The 19,226-nt window shown below is 46.8% G+C and overlaps 1 protein-coding gene across 2 annotated transcripts in view; it reads left to right on the plus strand.

Annotated features, from left to right (window-relative positions):
- ADAMTSL4 (ADAMTS like 4) overlaps positions 1–19,226 on the plus strand; it is a 236,808-nt gene that overhangs the window by 73,736 nt on the left and 143,846 nt on the right. For both annotated transcript variants that reach the window (XM_073567228.1, XM_073567227.1), the window contains exon 5: positions 10,026–10,128. In XM_073567228.1, coding sequence (XP_073423329.1) covers positions 10,026–10,128 — 103 coding nt within the window. The remainder of the gene's footprint in view (positions 1–10,025; positions 10,129–19,226) is intronic.

The following is a 19,226-nucleotide window of genomic DNA, read 5'->3' on the forward strand; positions in this document are numbered from 1 at the left end:
GATGGACCTTACAAATCCATCCGTTTTAACAGAGCTATAGTCATCGAAATCACTACTAGATCTTGTCTTCACCACTTCATGTCCACAGAACAAACACTGCGTCGTGCTATCATAGGATCCAGTAGATACCCGTGTACCTCTCTTGGCAGGTGAACGATGAACAGAAATAGCTTTCTTATGCAAGTCTATTTGCTTCTTGTTTATGTAGTTCATACGACATCTCTTGTGCACCACTGCTCCAGCAGCTACCACAGTGCTAACGCCCCTCTCAATACTGGCTTTATTGATCCCTTCAGCTCCTTTCACCAATCACCACTCTTTCTCCGTCATCTTCTACTTCATGGCTGCATAAGGGGCAAGTTTCTTGACTTTCCATCATTCTCAGCTCTGTAAAAGAAGATAAATAAATCATTAAATAATAAATATAATAATAGTAGTGGGTCGCCCTCCCAGGGCTGTGGGGTACTTGGTACCGGGCCGGTGTCAGGGAGATGTGTCACAGCAGCGATGACCCGGTCCGTGGCCCTGGGTGCCCAAGTAATGGGGAGATGTAGTTATTGGTAGAATAGTTCGTGACGCCACCCGTGGTGTTTGGCAAATGTGGTGTTAGGCCAACGCTGCACACAGATCCGCTGGGACTGATGGTATGTGCAGCTTAGATGGTAAAGCTCCCCACAGGTGGAGCTGTAGTCCCAGGGCAGTGTAGATGTAGCTGGCACGGGAATGTAGCAGTGCCGAAAGCGTAGGGAACAGACAAGACACAGCGGTTGTAGTTTCTTTACCTTTACTGAGTATATGCAGTCCAGGGTCCTGATTACAGATGGTACTGGAGCAGGTTAGCCTGGAAGCAGATCAGGATTCTCTCAGCAGAAGGGCTGTGCAGTCTCCTTCCTAGCGCTTGTGGTGTGAAGCACTCCAGTACTTAGTTACTCTGAAATGCCTCTCTTCAGATGTTCCTAGAACTATACTTGTATGACAGACAGCTGTAGACTCTCCTGAGTCCTGGCTATCTAATTGCTGTTGTGTCCCAAGTCTTTGCTGGGAGCAGGGAATTTACAGCCTCCTACTCCTCTGGTATCTGTGGCAGGACCGTTAGTATCCGTACCACCGTGGAGACCAGACTCCAGTCTTTGCGCTCTAGCGGTGAGGGAGCTCTCCTCCCAGAGCTCAACCTCCACCCTACTCCACACGTCTGCACACGTGGACCTCCTCACACAATCTGACTACTCCGTCCTCCTGACCCTCAGAGAGCACTCTGCTCCTCAATCCTTGTTCAGAGCTCCCCCTGCTGGCTCAGAGTGGAACTGTGTTGTATGCATTAGGTTAACTGCTGGAGAGACCCATCACTGCTTCCAAGCCTGGCATTACCCTCCCCTGGAGGAAGGCAAAGCCAGTGTGGCAACATACCCCTGGGGGCGCCACATTCCCCCCTAGTGCAAGTCAGCACTCCTGGGCTGAACAAAAGCATGAAAAACAACATATAAACATTTTAACAGTAATAGTTGTACAAGATTTTAAAAAAATGAAAAATGTACTAAAACCAAGTGCTCTAAAATGATCCTATGATGACAAGTCCAACATCAATGTCCATGGTCCATTCCTGGCAAATGGTGAACTATTTATAAGTAAAGTTTTTGACCACACACAAGTCCTGTGGTTCTGTGTCCATAAAACAAACCAAAGATGACTCTTACAGGTCACCTGTAGGTACAAAACTTAGAAAACAGTTACATATTTACATTCAATTTCAGCATTCACATTTTACTTTATAGGTGGAACCTAACTGGTAGTACACCCTGTGTGGTACGAGTGGATCTGCGTAACACAGGTGTTGTAGTGGTCCCTACCAACCGTCTGGTCCTAACTACCGGTGTAGTGTGTAATGCTCTAGTTCTACGTAGCACAGGGACACTAACTGGTCTGTGAACTCTTGGACTCACCACGGGCACGACAGGTTCACCACTGGCAGGGCGAGGGTTCTCTGACTCCACTGCTGGTGCGGCCTCTGTTGCCTGATTTTCTCGATCTTCAGGGTTTTCTTGAATCCTATCCTCCTGTGCTTCTACTTGGGGAAATAACAACACCGGCACCACGATTGCATCATTAACACTAGTCCAATTCGCAGGGAACTCTCCCAGCACGGTACTGACTGTCTTTTCTTCCTCTGTAGGTGGGATGTTATCTGATCCTCCCGCTTTTCTTTCAACTGGTCAGGGCATAACTTCTAGTGATCCCTGGATACCGCTGCTGAGGTCTCTCCTCCATCTTTGCTAACAAGGCATACTTTGGCATTATCAAAGTTCGAGGGCAGACTTGTATAGGGCTCCTCTTCCCATTGATCATCCAGCTTATGCAGTCTTCTTTTTCTCTTGAGAACTTGTTCTCCTGGCGAAAAAGGAACAGCAGGTGCATTTTGGTTATAAAGTCTCTCCTGCTTCTGCCTTGCCTGAGCCAGACTCTTCTCCACACACTCCTGTACCCTTCTTTACTGCTGCTGCCTCTCCTTGTCCCAGTCAGCATCTGGTGACGTTACTTCAGGTGTCAGGAGTCCCATGGCCAAGTCAATAGGCAACTTACCAGGCCTTGCTCTCATCAGGTACGCTGGAGTACAGTTGGTAGAGTTCACTGGGATATGGTTGTAGAGGTCCACCAGATCGGGCAACTTTTCTGGCCACAGATTTCTCTCCTCCAAGGGCAATGTCTTCAGTAAATCAATCACTACCTGGTTCATCTTCTCGCACTTGCCATTGGTCTGTGGGTGATAAAGTGTTGTCCGGATCTTCTCACACCCATATAAGTTGCAAAATTCATGGAACACTTCTGCCTCGAAAGCTGGACCTTGGTCTGTCAGCACCCTCTCAGGATAACCATGTGGTCTACAGAAGTGCTGTTGGAATGCTCTGGCCGCTGTCCTGGCCGTTAGATCTTTGACGGGCACAACCACCAGGAATCTTGAATAGTGGTCCACAATGGTAAGGGCATAGAGGTAGCCTGACCAGCTTGGAACCAGCTTCACATGGTCCAGGGCTACCAACTCCAGGGGCTGTTTGGTGATGATTGGCTGTAAGGGAGCTCTCTGGCTGTCTCGATCCTTTCTGCGCAGGTTACACTGTCCACACTCCCAGCACCACCTCTCAATGGCCTTCCGCATACCAGTCCAGTAGAACCACTCTCGGAGCAATGTTTCCAACTTCTTCCATCCAAAGTGTCCAGCTCCATTGTGGTATGCTCCTAGGACCATTGATGCATCTCTCTTTGGGACCACCACCTGCCAGACCAGCTCATGTGTGCGGGCATTGATACTCCTCTGACACAGCTTCCCTTCATAAATGAACAGCCGACCTCTTTACTTCCACAAATGCTGGGTTTCTTCAGGAGCATTCGAATCTGGGCGTGAGTCAGCTTGTAGCAGTAGCTCTTTCACCAGGCGGACTGCAGGGTCATTATCTTGCGCTTCTGCCCAGTCATGATGGGGCTGTGGGTTCAGAGTGACTTCCTTCAAGCCAGACCGCTTGTTTCTCACTCCCTAAGCACGTTGGGCCGCAAGTGGCCGGTGAAAGGGAGGCAACTCTATCTCTTCGAGAGCCTCAGGGTCTTCTCCTGCAGCTGGCAGATTAGGCATTCTGGACAGCGCATCAGCATTGGCATTCTTGTGCCCTGCCCAGTACTTGATGGTAAAATCATAATTGGATAACCGAGCCATCCATCACTGCTCCAGTGCTCCTAGCTTGGCAGTGTCCAAGTGGGTCAACGGATTGTTGTCCGTAAAGATTGTAAATTTGGCCGATGCTAGGTAATGCTTGAACCTTTCGGTGACAGTCCAGACTATGGCAAGGAACTCCAGCTTGAAAGAACTGTAATTATCAGGGTTCCTCTCAGTGGGACGCAGCTTCCTGCTCTCGTAGGAGATCACTCTCTCTTTTCCATTCTGTGCCTGCGACAGTACTGCTCCCAATCCCACGTTGCTGGCATCTGTGTACAGCACAAAGGGTCTGTCATAATCTGGGTACGCCAGAACTTCGTCACCTGTGAGAGCCATCTTCAGTCTGGTGAAAGACCTCTCCAACTCTTCAGTCCATTCAAATGTGGAATTCTTCTGCTTGCCTTTCTTGGACTGCCCCACCAGAAGGTTTTGCATCGGTATGGCTATTTCAGTAAAGCCTTTGATGAATCTCCGGTAATAACCTACCAGTCCCAGGAATTGGCGTACTTCATGGATGTTGTTGGGCTTCGTCCAGTCCCGGATGACTGTGACCTTGTCAGGATCTGGTGCCACACCTTCTGCACTGACCACATAACCGAGTTACTGTACCTTAGGCTTCAGGAGATGGCATTTTGAAGGCTTCACTTTCAGGCCAAAATTGGACAAAGCTTCAAACACTTCAGCCAGGTGTTCCAGATGCTCTTCATAGGTTTTGGAGAAAACGATGACATCATCCAGGTACAACAGGACTGTTTCAAAGTTCATGAGTCCCAGGCAGCACTCCATCAGCCGTTGAAACGTTCCTGGAGCAGTGCAGAGTCCAAATGGCATATAATTGAACTTACAGAGACCCATTGGAGTGGTAAATGCGGTTTTCTCCTTGTCTGCCTCTGCCACGGGAACCTGCCAATACCCACTGGTGAGATCCAAGGTGGAAAAGTAGTTAGCAGTTTTAAGTGCAGCTAATGACTCTAATTTCTAGGCAATGGGTAGGCATTTTTATGTGTGATACTGTTAATTTTCCTGTAATCAACACACATTCTCATAATGCCATCCTTTTTCTTTACAAACACTATTGGAGCTGCCCATGGGCTTCAACTGTCCCTAATGACCCCAGCTTCCTTCATCTCTTTCAACATACTCTTAGCACATTGGTATTGTGTTGGGGGTATAGGTCTGTACCTCTCCTTTATGGGTGGATGGTCTCCAGTGGGGATATGATGTTGCACCCCTTTTGCCTGCCCAAAATCTAGTGGGTGTTTGCTGAATACCCGCTCATACTCTTGCATCACTCTGTAAACCCCATTTCTCTGGTATGAAGGTGTAGAATCAGTTCCCACCTGCAGTTGCTGGCACCACTCTTCTAGCTGCTTCACAGGGCCATTGTCCTCCACCGGATCGGATGAGACCAAAGGCTCTGCTGCCTGCAATGAGTTGTTATTAACAGTGAGCAGCTTAGCAACTGTGGCGTACTGAGGTATTGTGGCTTCCTCCTCCCCACAATTCAAAAGGCGTACAGGTACTCTCCCCTTTCGTACATCAACCACCCCTCTGGCTGTCAGGACAGTGGGCCTGCTATACGAATATACTGGCTTTACCAATGCCTGGTAATCCTGCCCTCTGAGCCCTATGGCAGCCCGACACCAAGCCAACATTTCACATCTGGGGGTATTAAAATGGGAAAAGCATCACTCACTCTGTCGCTGCCAATCTCTCCGCCAGAGTTCTACCTGTTGCCTTTGCATCAGGGCTCAGATCTCCTTCTGCAGGACTCGTTGTTCACCGGAACCAGCAGTCTCAGCCACCTGTTGTAACAAGACAATAACCTCGGACAGACAATTTTCAATTACATTTGTACAAAGAGTTATCATGGGATTACATTCACGTCAGTCAATATCAACAACTATCAGACCTTGTGAATTTAGCTCCACCCGCCCCACTTTAACAGAAATTTCCTTGCATCCAATCTGCGGCAAGGTATGACCAGGCGGCACCAAGGACAACATCTGCAAGGAGTTTGTATGTTCTCCCCGTGTTTGCGTGGGTTTCCTCCGGGTACTCCGGTTTCCTCCCACATTCTAAAGCCATACTGATAGAGAATTTAGATTGTGAGCCCCATCGGGGACAGTGATGATAATGTGTGCAAACTGTAAAGCGCTGCGGAATATGTTAGCGCTATATAGAAATAAAGATTATTATTATTATTATTATTATTATTACTAGCAACTACAGTTAGTTCATCAGTGGGGCCATGGGTGAGTTCAGAATCAGCCCAGTACCTCTTGTACAAAATATACGACATAGTGGTCACCTGGTAGCCAGTGTCCAGCAAAGCGTTCATGGGGATGCCATCAATCACCACAGGGAGGATCGGTCTCCCTCCCACATACTTGGCTCTCCAGTTCCTTAGGCCTGGTGATCCTACTCCTGGGGGTCGGCCCTCTGCCCCCAGGGGTTGCTCGTTTAAAGGACAGTACCTTGCAAGATGACCTGCCTTGTAGCAGCGGCGACAGATGGGACGTCCGTCCTGGTCGTAGCGATCGTTGTTCCTTCCTCGAAGTGGCGGGGCTTTCCTCCTCCGGAGCCACGGGACATCCTCTGGACTGGAAGCGAGCTGGATCTTTTCCTTGGAGGACACCTGGAGGGACTGCACGATTTTGGTAAGTGCAGCCATTCCTTTGGTCAACTCCTGGACTTGAAGACACAGCTCCTCTGTAGGGTCTTTATCCAGGGTCTGTGCATCAGCCTCCACAGGGATGGAAGGAAAGGATGTAGCTTCCTGATGGTAAGTGATCGCTGGGCGCCTCAGGGGCGCTGGACGGCTGTCAGTTGGTTCCTGCAGTACCCGGCTAGCCCTGTCGTTAAACTCAGCAAAGTTCAAATCTGGGTTTTGCAGGGTAATGATGCGTAACTGTCCTCTGTGGGTACTGGACAGGAGTCCTTCGATGAACTGCTCCTTCAACAATTTGTCTTCTTCTTTCACACTGTCAGAGTCAACTTGCTTAACTGCTCGCAGCGCCTCCTGCAGGTTGAGGGCATAGTCCCTGATACTGTCCTGCGCCCTCTGTTTACAGCCAAAGAACCGCATCTTGATTTCAGCTGCAGTGCGGGTGTCAAAAGTGCTTCTCAGCTTGGCCAGGATCTTTGCAACAGTGTCCTTATCAGTGTCCTGCCAGGCTTTCACTTCTCTCATGGCTGCACCCGTTAGCTGTCCAATCAGGATATTCACTTTCTGGTCTTCAGACAGAGGGTAAACTTTAAACAAGCTGCACAGTCTATCTTTAAATTCACTCAGGGTATGTGACTCACCCGAGTACTGCGGTAGCCAGGCCGCTCCCGGTATGTAGGGCATGGATAGCGGCATTATGGGGACCGCTGCGGCGGGCGCTCCTCCTGGTGGTACCGCGGGGTTGGCCGCTGCATCGCCGTTTGGCGCGGACATCTTCTCCCCCCCATTTAACGTTAGCCAGGGCCGAGGGTTGTATGAGCTCACCGGCGGCCGCTCCACAGGCCCGATGCTCCAGACTATAGGCCTCATCTCCTCCCCCTCTCGCGCGCTGTCCTCTCTTCCCGCGCGGCACTTCACTTCTTCGCGCTCTGCGGCAGGCTCCGCCCACAAAGGCCTGCCTCTTTCTTCCCGCACGCGCCAAGCAGCGCGGCAATAGCGGCAAATGGCGCCAAATTCACACAGTTCACAAACAGTCTATGGCACACAGGACCCGGGGATACCGGGCTCCGTAATCCTGTTCGTGATGCCAAATTGGGTCGCCCTCCCAGGGCTGTGGTGTACTCGGTACCGGGCCGGTGTCAGGGGGATGTGTCACAGCAGCAATGACCCGGTCCGTGGCCCTGGGCGCCCAAGTAATGGGGAGATGTAGTTATTGGTAGAATAGTTTGTGACGCCACCCGTGGTGTTTGGCAAATGTGCTGTTAGGCCAACGCTGCATACAGATCCGCTGGGACTGATGGTATGTGCAGCTTAGATGGTAAAGCTCCCCACAGGTGGAGCTGTAGTCCCAGGGCAGTGTAGATGTAGCTGGCACGGGAATGTAGCAGTGCCGAAAGCGTAGGGAACAGACAAGACACAGCGGTTGTAGTTTCTTTACCATTACTGAGAAACTGGGTCTGAGCAGAAAAAGTAAATTAATGTGCATGCAAAATGTAATTGCATATGAACACATGACCTTTACACAGAGAAAACCAAAAGCAAAACACAAAACAAATATCCTGGAATAAAAAAGTGAAAAAATATATTGCAAAAATTGCATGAAGGTAGTAATAATAGTAATAATAAGGGATTTAGTTAGTTTACCATTACTGAGTATATGCAGTCCAGATGGTATTGGAGCAGGTTAGCCTGGAAGCAGATCAGGATTCTCTCTCAGCAGAAGGGCTGTGCAGTCTCCTTCCTAGCGCTTGTGGTGTGAAGCACTCCAGTACTTAGTTACTCTGGAATGCCTCTCTTCAGATGTTCCTAGAACTATACTTGTATGACAGACAGCTGTAGCCTCTCTCGGGGACTCCTCTCCTGAGTCCTGGCTATCTAATTGCTGTTGTGTTCCAAGTCTTTGCTGGGAGCAGGGCATTTACAGCCTCCTCCTCCTCTGGTATTTGTGGCAGGACCGTTAGTATCCATACCACCGTGGAGACCAGGCTCCAGTCTTTGCGCTCTAGCGGTGAGGGAGCTCTCCTCCCGAAGCTCAACCTCCACCCCGCTCCACACGTCTGCACACGTGGACCTCCTCACACAATCTGACTACTCCTTCCTCCTGACCCTCAGAGAGCACTCTGCTCCTCAATCCTTGTTCAGAGCTCCCCCTGCTGGCCCGGAGTGGAACTGTGTTGCATGCATTAGGTTAACTGCTGGAGAGACCCATCACTGCTTCCAAGCCTGGCATTACCCTCCCCTGGAGGAAGGCAAAGCCAGTGTGGCGACCATACCCCTGGGGGCGCCACAGTAGTAATTGTAAAAGAAATATGATAGACACTGAAAGGCGAGTCGCATTTAACATTTTACAGCTTTGGCGGCCATATTCTTTGACGTCACATTTGGACCCTTTGTGGTAACCCTATCTTGGTAAACTTTTAGTATGTTTTTCCCTACATGTAATACTACCAAAAAAAACAATAAAACGCTTTCTTGGAATTTATTCAGGGTAAAGGATTTTTTTTTCGTATTTTGACTGGACTACATACAAAAGTCTTGGTCTCACCAATGTTCCTTGATGGACCAGTCATGCAGGCAGGATGTAGAAGCAGAATAGATCAAGGGCCATATCTTTCATACCATGTCGTGCCCCATTATTACTCCATCCACTTGACAAGGTCAGTACCCAAGTATGATGCTACCCTAATGCTACCCCAAAAAAGACAATGTAACCTCTCTATGTCTTTCTTCCAATCAGGGCAGTAGGTGAACTGCAGGGGTAAAAGGGGATAAAGGGTTAAAGACACGCATGAGAACCACTGCTCCTAAGGGTTCTGACATGACCAGTTAGACTCTTTTTAGTTACCTGCCATTGCAGGAACTTTGTTATGCTTTTGTTTAACCCCTTTTAGCAGTTCATCGACTCATACTTGGGTACTGCCCTTGTCAGGGTGGGAGCAAAACATGGGGCACGACAGGGTATGATAGATATGGCCCCTGATCGATTCTGCCTCTACATCCTGCCTGCATGACAGTGGTCTGCCATGGAACAATGGTGAGACCAAACCCAATCCTTCTATATGAGCATTGGTTTATTGAGCACTTTCACTTTATATTGTAATCATTATTGGTGTTTTTTGTACATTGTTGTCCTTTCTAGGTTTTTAAAAAACAACAGCAGTAAAAGTTTTTTTTATTATTTACAATCTCTCCTCCCTGGCTAGTTGCAGTGAATTCTATGCAAAAATTTCCTTGCTAAAGAGTGTAACCAAAAAAGACGACCCAGCTTGTCCAACATTACGTGGCATAAACCTGTGCCAGATGTCTCCCTCAAGAGAAACAGCATTGTTATACAACAGAAGCTTCAGAGTTGGCCCATCAGTCATGGAAACAAACACCAAGCCCTTATTTTCTAGGGGGTAAAACTTGGCACCATGATGGGCTATTCCTTTTGATTTTTGCCGATTGTCTCGTGACTCGTGAGGTCTTTGCTTCATTTGTGGTGTATTTTAAAATATGGTTTCCACATTTGTCTCATATTTCACCTATGGGTTTCTAGGATCTAGGGTAATCGACTTTCTTGAGTGTATTCAAAAACATGTGATATTTTTACTGATTATGGACATTTTTCCAAATACAGCAAAAAACAATATCTCTTCATTTGTTTGTTTGCAGTCGTGCCCGGCCGGTCTACTTGATGCAAGAACTTTACAATGTTCAACTTTTAACAACCAGGAGTTCATGGGTCGTCTGTATCAGTGGGAAGCGTTCACAGAAGGTAAGGGCGTTTTCACCACGTCTGTAAAACAATAAAGCCATTGTTTTATCTATGGGAATGTAGATGTCTAGATTGGTTACAGATAAAACTGATGTGAGATTTCATCAGCCTCATGTATTATAGCATAGGTCATCTAACAAGAGCCATTCCATTTGCCTCAGGATTGACAAGCCTTAACGGGTCCGGCTAACCATCTAATGTATATATGGAGGGAGGACCTCCAGACATCTGGTGTTGGGTGGGGATATAAGGATTGGGCATTAGTATTGCCTCTGCTAAACTGAAGGGCCCGTACACAAGAGATACCCATCAGCTGAACAATGGTTTGGCTGATAATTCTGCTGGCAGCTATCTTCCCTGGTTCCCCCATACACAGGAGTGCTTGGTCACTGCGAGAGAGCCATTGTCAGACATCTCTGGCATCGACTTACAGTGGGTACGGAAAGTATTCAGACCCTTTTAAATTTTTCACTCTTTGTTTCATTGCAGCCATTTGGTAAATTCAAAAAAGTTCATTTTTTTCTCATTAATGTACACTCTGCACCCCATCTTGACTGAAAAAAAAACAGATATGTAGACATTTTTGCAAATTTATTAAAAAAGAAAAGCTGAAATATCACATGGTCATAAGTATTCAGATTCTTTGCTCAGACTCTCTTATTTAAGTCACATGCTGTCCATTTCCTTGTGATCCTCCTTGAGATGGTTTTACTCCTTCACTGGAGTCCAGCTGTGTTTAATTAAACTGATAGGACTTGATTTGTAAAGGCACACATGTGTCTATATAAGACCTCACAGCTCACAGTGCATGTCAGACCAAATGAGAAAGGAACTGGCTAAGGAGCTCAGAGACAGAATTTTGGCAAGGCACAGATCTGGCCAAGGTTACAAACGAATTTCTGCAGTACTCAAGGTTCATAAGAGCACAGTGGCCTCCATAATCTTTAAATGGAAGAAGTTTGGGACCACCAAAAGTCTTCCTAGACCTGGATGTCCAGCCAAACTGAGCAGTCTTGGGAGGAAGAGCCTTGGTGAGTGAGGTAAAAAAGAACCCCAAAATGAATATGGTTGAGCTCCACAGATGAAGTAGGGAGTTGGGAGAAAGTTCCACAAAGTCAACTATCACTGCAGCCCTCCATCACTCGGGCCTTTATGGCAGAGTGGCCTGATGGAAGCCTCTCCTCAGTGCAAGACATATGAAATCCCGCATAGAGTTTGCTAAAAAACACATGACGGACTCCTAGACTCTGAGAAATAAGATTCTCTGGTCTGATGAGACGAAGATAGAACTTTTTGGTGATAATTCTAAGCAGTATGTGTGGAGAAAACCAGGCACTGCTCATCACCTGCCCAATACAATCCCAACAGTGAAACATGGTGGTGGCAGCATCATGCTATGAGTGTGTTTTTCAGCTGCAGGGACAGGACGACTGGTTGCCATTGAAGGAAACATGAATGCGGCCAAGTTACAGAGATATCCTGGATGAAAACCTCATCCAGAGTGCTCTGGACCTCAGACTTGGCCGAAGGTTCACCTTCCAACAAAACAATGACCCTAAGCACACAGTTAAAATAACAAAGGAGAGGCTTCAGAACAACTCTGTGACCATTCTTGACTGGCCCAGCCCTGACCTAAATCCAATTGAGCATCTCCGTGAAGAGACCTAAAAATGGCTGTCCACCAACTTTCACCATCCAACCTGACGGAACTGGAGAGGACCTGCAAGAAAGAATGGCAGGGGATCCCAAAATCCAGGTGTCGAAAACTTGTTGCATCATTCCCAAGAAGACTCATGGCTGTACTAGCTCACAAAAGGGTGCTTCTACTCAATACTGAACAAACGGTCTGAATACTTACGACCCATGTGATATTTCAGTTTTTCTTTTTTAATAAATTTGCACAAATTTCTACATTTCTGTTAAGATGTGGTGCAGAGTGTACATAAATGAGAAAAAAAAATGAACTTTTTTGAATTTACCAAATGGCAGCAATGAAACAAAGAGTGAAAAATTTAAAGGGGTCTGAATACTTTCCATACCCACTGTATCTCTCCGAGAACTGAAGTCTGACATTAAAGTTGGGAGGCCCCTATGCACATTAAACTAGTCAGAGTCCGTTAATATCAGCAGGTTCGACTGAGATTGGCTTAATGTGTGTGGCAGCCTTATATTGTAAATCATTTCTTCAGAGGTTTGGTCTCAGTTGACAGTGACAGTTTCTTAGAGGACAGTTTCCATTAATGGTATAAAGTGGTACTGGTCTGTTGTCAGGTTTGGTTGAGTTATATCTTAGGACTAGACCCTTAGCAGCCATCAGTGAAAGATTAGAAGACAGTTTTCCATCCATTGCTTGTCAGTAACAGTTCATTTTGGGGATAGATTGCTTATCAGTCTCCAGTTTAAAACTGTTTAGTACAACCGTCAAGAAATTATTTTTTGGAGTAAACTGCTAACGACCTACTTTTGTGCACTAAGTCATTTGGAAATATTTCTATACAGCATACTGTATATTTGGTTTATTTAGAGATCACAAAGAGGTTGTTCGGGGCTTAGATATTAATAGGATAGGTCATTAATCTCACATGGGTCAAATACTGGCACCCGGCAAACCGAAGATCAGCCCTTTTTGGTTGAATGTGCCCAGTGAATGGTGCCATAGTGTAGGGGTTGGTAAAAAGAACACAATGATATCATCTGCCCAATCTGCTGTTTCGAGGGTTGAATGGAGAAAGTGATGATAGAAACTGAAATACAGCAGGAAGGATGCAGGAAAGAGTAAGGAAGACTCGTCCTGCGTATATAGAGTAGATGCCACATATAACAAGGCTGCAGGAGGTTTCCATTTCCTCTAGCAGTTCATGGCCCTCTATCTCTAATATCTAGTATTGTTCCCTGTGGTATAATGGAACCAGCGGACGTTCCCTCCCATCATTAAATGGCAAGAGAAATAAAAGCCATCTGTGTGACATCACTGCGTGTCATGAAATACCAAGTGTCACTGCTCCGATTAACCCTACATCTGGTGTTTGAAAGGTGAGCAGGAGTTACTAGACCTACTGTAAAAATTCAATGTCAACCTCTGTTAATGACTTATACTGTATATCTTGTAAAAAGTGCTATGCCTGATTCCATCTCTGTAGCTGAAGGGTTTATGGGCCTTCTGGACACCCCTAAACAGGATCTGACACTTGCTGAAAAAAAATTGCGTTAAATACCTAGTTAAAATCCATGATCTCTACTGATGCTGCCGCTTTTGTCTGTTTTGATCTGCGTCACTCTATTTCAGAGATATTCAGATTTGCATCTTTTGGAGCGCAGTATGTGAAATCTCTGCTGGAAGTTCAACTGGGCATTTCTTCAGAGTCTTCTCTGGGTGGTGCACTTTCACTCCTCCCTCCCAAATGCTGTTAATCACAGCTCAGCAGCTGGTCTAGCAGTGAAGCAGTCTCAGACACTGCCAAGCTGTGACTGGCAACATCTGGGACAGATGGATGAAGCTGAACACCCCCAAAGAAGACTCTGAAGAAACACCCAGAAGGATTGCGAAGTAGCGATTTCACATAGTGCACTCCTGAAGAAAAAAGTGAATATCTCTGCAATGGAGCAAGTGCATTGCAAAACTGAGTCAGGGGAGCTCAGGGATTTTTACAAGGTGTTTAAAGCCCCCGTTACACACTGCGATATCGCTAGCAATATCGCTGTAAAGTCACCGATTTTGTGACGTTGCAGCGATATTGCTACATGTGATACTTACCTCCGACCCGCTCCCCCGCTGGTTATCGCTGATCGCGCGAGAAGCTCCTGGATCATTCCTCGTCGGTCACTTCCTGCTGGGCTTCCTGTGGCGCCGACGAGCAACGCGTGGACGCGGGCGGGAGGACGCAGGATCGCCGCGTCTGACAGGTAAGTAGCGATCCCCGACCCCTGCGATGTCGCTGGTGAGATCTGCCTGTGTGGCAGCTCACTAGCGACCACCTAGCGATGTACCAGCGATCCTGACCGCGTCATATCGCTGGTCGGGATCGCTGGTGAGTCGCTAGGTGTAACGGTACCCTAACTCACTTTTTTGAGCAAGTGACAGGTCCTCCTTACACACAAGTGCCAACTGTGTGTAGCTGTCTACCAAAAAGATGACACAGGAAAAAGGCACAAGAACATTGTCTAAAACACAACCTGTTTCAGCTACAGATTGCAGTCTGCAGTGCCTATTGTGGACTTCCAGGCAGTTCATGCTATCATGAACCCAGGAACAAATGGCCAGTTTTGTCAGTTACTGATGTTGTCTCTTCTTCGAAATTAGGAATGAAGATGATGGGGGGATCCTTTAAAATTATGCGATATGTAACAAGGTGGCATGGGGTGGTAGTCACAGGCAAGGTCACTAAGGCACAATCAGTGCACACCCTAGCCCCTTGCACATGAATAAACAGGACAGATACAATCCCAAGGAATTTACCTCTTCTCCTAAGGCCTCTTTCACACTTCCGTTTTTGACAATCAGTCAAGATCCGCCGATTTGGAAAAAAAACGGATCCGCCATTTTTCTTTGCGGATCCGTTTTTTTCCCCATTGACTTTCATTATTGGCGGATCTTGACGGATTGCCATCCGTTGTTGTGCGGATCTGCCAAAATGTTGCTGTCCGTCAACATCCTCAAAGACTTCCAAACGGAGCTTGCAACGTTTTTGTGGCCGGCGGATCCTCCAGACACTGATTTAACCCGAAATTCTGTCTGGGTGCCGGACAACAAAAAAATTCTCTCTCTCTCTCTCTCGGCTGCGATTCCTTTAACATTCTTCATTTGGCGGATCCGTCAAGAAAACGGACGGGTGGCATCCGTTGTCATCAGTACTAAAACGGATCCGCTCTCCATCCTTTTGGCGGATTTTAACTGACACAAAAAACTGAAGTGTGAAAGAGGCCTAAGTCACTGTAGCCAAGACAATCAGGATCCAGAAGCACAGTTATGATCCGACAGGGAGATTATTTATTTGTGAACAAACAAGGTAGAAAAGGGTAGAAAAAGTAGTTGCAGTAAATCCAATACAAGTTCCTGCTCTGTTCCAATTGCTAGTCACTACAGTGTCAGCAGCAGCAGAAGTTGAGTTGCTTCAGTGGACGGTATCTGGACGCTTATAGTCCCTTCAGTGGAGCACTCACAAAGTCCTGTTGCCCTCTTCACTGCCCTTGGGTCTGGGCCAGCACTCCTCTCCCCTCCAGGGGAGCTTTTTCCTCCTCACAGTTCTGAGCACCTACAAATGTGCCCAGGCAACTGTCTGAAAGCAGGAGCTTCCTGCTGCCTTTTCTGGCTGCTAGTCCAGCCCACATGTTAACCCTTCCTGTCCCTGCCTCTTAACATGTAACAGGGCAGCACAATACAGTCCAACATTGATACATTACAGATTAAAAGAGACATCACATGTTGTTAACACACATGGGAAACACTGCAAACACAGCATAATACAATGCATGTTAATAACAGTGCATAAATGGTACATAACATACAGGTACACCACACATGTATCCCATAAAGTGCACGGGACCCGCACAAGGGAGACAGGGGAAGCAATGAGGTTCTCCACCACCTCCTTACACATATGATGAAATTATGGTACTGGTTGCCCACTTAGTCCCTGGCAATCCCACAATGTAAAAGAGATGCAGAAGGGAGGCAGGGTACTTATTAAAAAGTGTACCCTGTGTGTCCCTATTTGTAAGGCAATATTTCATTATGCCATAAGATCTAGAGACTTAGTGTGGGTTGTCAACAAGGCTGTCACCAAGGGACAGGCAAATATTGCCTGTAACCCAGTAATAATACCCCATGAGTACGCCTTTAAAACAAATCATGCCCAAAGTGTGTCCCTTTAGAATCAAATATTGTTTCTCAATGCCCCCTTAAAAAGTAACAGCGCCCCTTGAGAGCCCCCTCCAGCCAACTTTGTGCCACTTCTCCCTTGGACCCAGAGAGGACCAGAACATGTGGTGCAATGCAGTGACTTCATTGTGCCACTTGTGACAAAATGCTGATATCTTCTAGGGTCTAGGCCATAGGCATGCAACAGACTGCTTCCTGGAAGATGGTGAGTGGTGAAGTAGGGAACCTGCTGATATCGACAGGTTAGTCTGACAGTGTAATGTACTTGGGGGTCCCCCAAGAAATGATGTCGGGGGAGATAAGGATCCTTCATGTCCGATTTTGGACTGCCAATCCTTATCCTTATCTCTGCAGGCATCATCTGTTGGGGGGTCCCCATACACATTATACTGTCATACAAACCCGTCAATATCGGCAGTTTTGGTTGATGTTAGTCTAATGTATGGGGGCCTTAAGGCTGCCATCTGTACTAAAAGATCCAACTGTATGTGTGTGATGTTAATGCCAATAGAGTCAAGGAGGTACTTGCTCGGAAATCTGGGGCCTTTGTCCCGAATCTTTGGCTCTGACAATGCCATGGGTACTTTCCTTTCTTGTGAAATTTTGCACTTTTAAGAATTCTGCACCCTGGTCAACCGTTCCCATCGTCCCCCACACTGCGCTACTGATAAAACCTACATGGATTTTTAAAACATATACAAAAAGACAACACCTACGCATGCTATAGAAAAGTTATAAAACATCCAGATAGCATTAATGTCTGTAAAGCGCTGTGGAATTAATGGCGCTATATAAATGAGTAAAATAAATCTCTATATATAAAAATGAATGTGTGTGTGTATCACCAACCAATCACGAAGCATCTTTCATTTCACCAGAGCTGTTCAAAAGAAGCTGAGCTGTGATTGGCTGCTATGAGCAACAGTTTTCCTTGCAAACAATCACTAAGCATCTCTCATTTTACCAGAGCTGGTTAAAAGAAACTGAGCTGTGATTGGTTGCTATGACCAACAGTTTTCCCACTTGACAACACCTCAGCAGACACTGACATGGTGGGAGAAATCTAGCATCCCTGGGAACATAAGCTCCCAGCCATTGTCTGCCCCCCTGAAAGGAGCAGAGAGCACATGACAGAAATGAATCCCCCCTCCCGTGCCCATATACCCATCACACATCCTCCATCCCGTAGGCACATCTTCCTTTCTTCCCTCTTAAAGGGATCATTGGTATGGAAGTTAGGTCAAATCCATCCACCGCTTTGGTTTTGACCCCAGGCCTCTCTTAAAGGGATCCCCAGTATGGAAGTTTGGACAGTTCCACTCAGCTCTGTGGTTCTGACCCCAGGGTCTCTTAAAGGGATCGTTGATATGGAATTTAGGGCAAATCCACTCTGCGCTTTGGTACTGACCCCAGGCCCTTCTTAAAGGGATCTCTGGTATGGAAGTCAGGGCAAATCCATCCAGCGCTTTGGTTCTAACCCCAGGCCTCTCTTAAAGGGATCCCCGGTATGGAAGTCAGGGCAATTGCCTTTAAATGCTCTGGTACTGACCCCAGGCTCTCTTAAAGGGATCTCCTGTATGGAAGTTAGGGCAAATCCCTCGGCGCTCTGATTCTGACCCCAGGGTTCTATTAAAGGGATCATTGGTATGCAAGTCAGGGCAAATCCACTCAGCTCTCTGGTTCTGATCCCAGGCTCTCTTAAAGGAATCCCCAGTATGGAAGTTAGGGCAAATCCACTCAGTGCTCTGGTTCTGACCCAAGTCCCCTCTTAAAGGGATCCTCGGTACGGAAGTGAAGGAAAATCCACTCTGCGCTTTGGTACTGACCCCAGGCCTCTCTTAAAGGGATCTCCGGTATGGAAGTTAGGGTAAATCCCTCAGCGCTATGATTCTCATCCCAGGCTTTTATTAAAGGGATCATTGGTATGGAAGTCAGGGCAAATCCACTCAGCGCTCTGGTTCTGACGCCATGCCTCTCTTAAAGGGATCCACAGTATGGAAGTTAGGACTGTTCCACTCAGGGCTCTGGTTCTGACTCCAGGCTGACGGGATGATGTGGGATATTAGTAGTAGTAGTCCGGTAGCTCTGGCTGATGGGACTATGTGGGATATTATGGGTAGTAGTCCGGTAGCTCTGGCTGACGGGATGATGTGGGATTTTAGTGGTAGTAGTCCGGTGGCTCTGGCTGATGGGATGATGTGGGATATTATGGGTAGTAGTCCGGTAGCTCTGGCTGACGGGATGATGTGGGATATTATAGTGAATGTGGCAATGCGGAATGGGCGGGGCTCTACACTCAGCTTTATATATATAGATATAATCATTATAATTTGTTATAACTAACCGTAGTTAGTTGCTATGACCGGGCAGGGCCGGGCTCTTCAGCTAGAAAATATATAAATAGCTGGTAAGCACTGATGAACTAATCTTGGGCCATAGCAGAAGTTTTCCCTCTTCCTGGGAACAGTCTTATTGGCGTCTCTCTCTACATTCTGCTAAGTTGGGCAGCATTTGGCCTTTTGTTTTAGTCTCGTTTCCCTTGGTCGGTGGTCTAGGCAGTCATCATTGTCACGTTACTGGCATTATTATTGGAGCTATTACTGAGGTCTCCTCTATTCTAAGAATTATAGTCATAGAATGGTAGAGTTGGAAGGGACCTCCTGGGTGATCTGGTCCAACCCCCTGGCCCGGTTGGTGAAGACATGGTTAAAGAAAGTTTATGTTCCTGGAGCATTGTGGCTAGCAACGACTTTCAAACAACTTGTCTGATCTTTGATATGTTTGCCGAACTATGCACGTTTTGACCTCACTGATGTTCATTTTAGATACACCACGTTCCTCACTCGTGTTGCCTCCCCCAACACTTCTATTTTAGAACAAGTAACTTTTCTAGATACAAGTGCTGCTAAGTCCAGCAAGCTTGTTCTTCTATAAGTGGCTCTAGCTCAAGACTCCCGCTGAACCCGTGACCTCTGGTTGGTTGTCGATATTTGAAGCATATTTAGAGCTCTTTTATTCCAGGGTTAGGCTTTGATGGACAGTTCAAAGGTCTTCAGAAGTTAATAATACAGTTTGCACAAATGTGTCGAATAGTGGAAGTTTTTATAACAGATTATATGCAAATGAAATGTATTGCAGAAGGAAAGAAACACCGCTAAGGAGTGGTAGCTACAATTTATGTCAATATGGGGATTGTGGGAATGCTCAAACAAAAGGGACC

Source organism: Dendrobates tinctorius, unplaced genomic scaffold (assembly GCF_039654945.1).
Source record: "Dendrobates tinctorius isolate UK_male_01 unplaced genomic scaffold, ASM3965494v1 ptg000019l, whole genome shotgun sequence".
NCBI classification, from domain to species: Eukaryota; Metazoa; Chordata; class Amphibia; order Anura; family Dendrobatidae; genus Dendrobates; species Dendrobates tinctorius.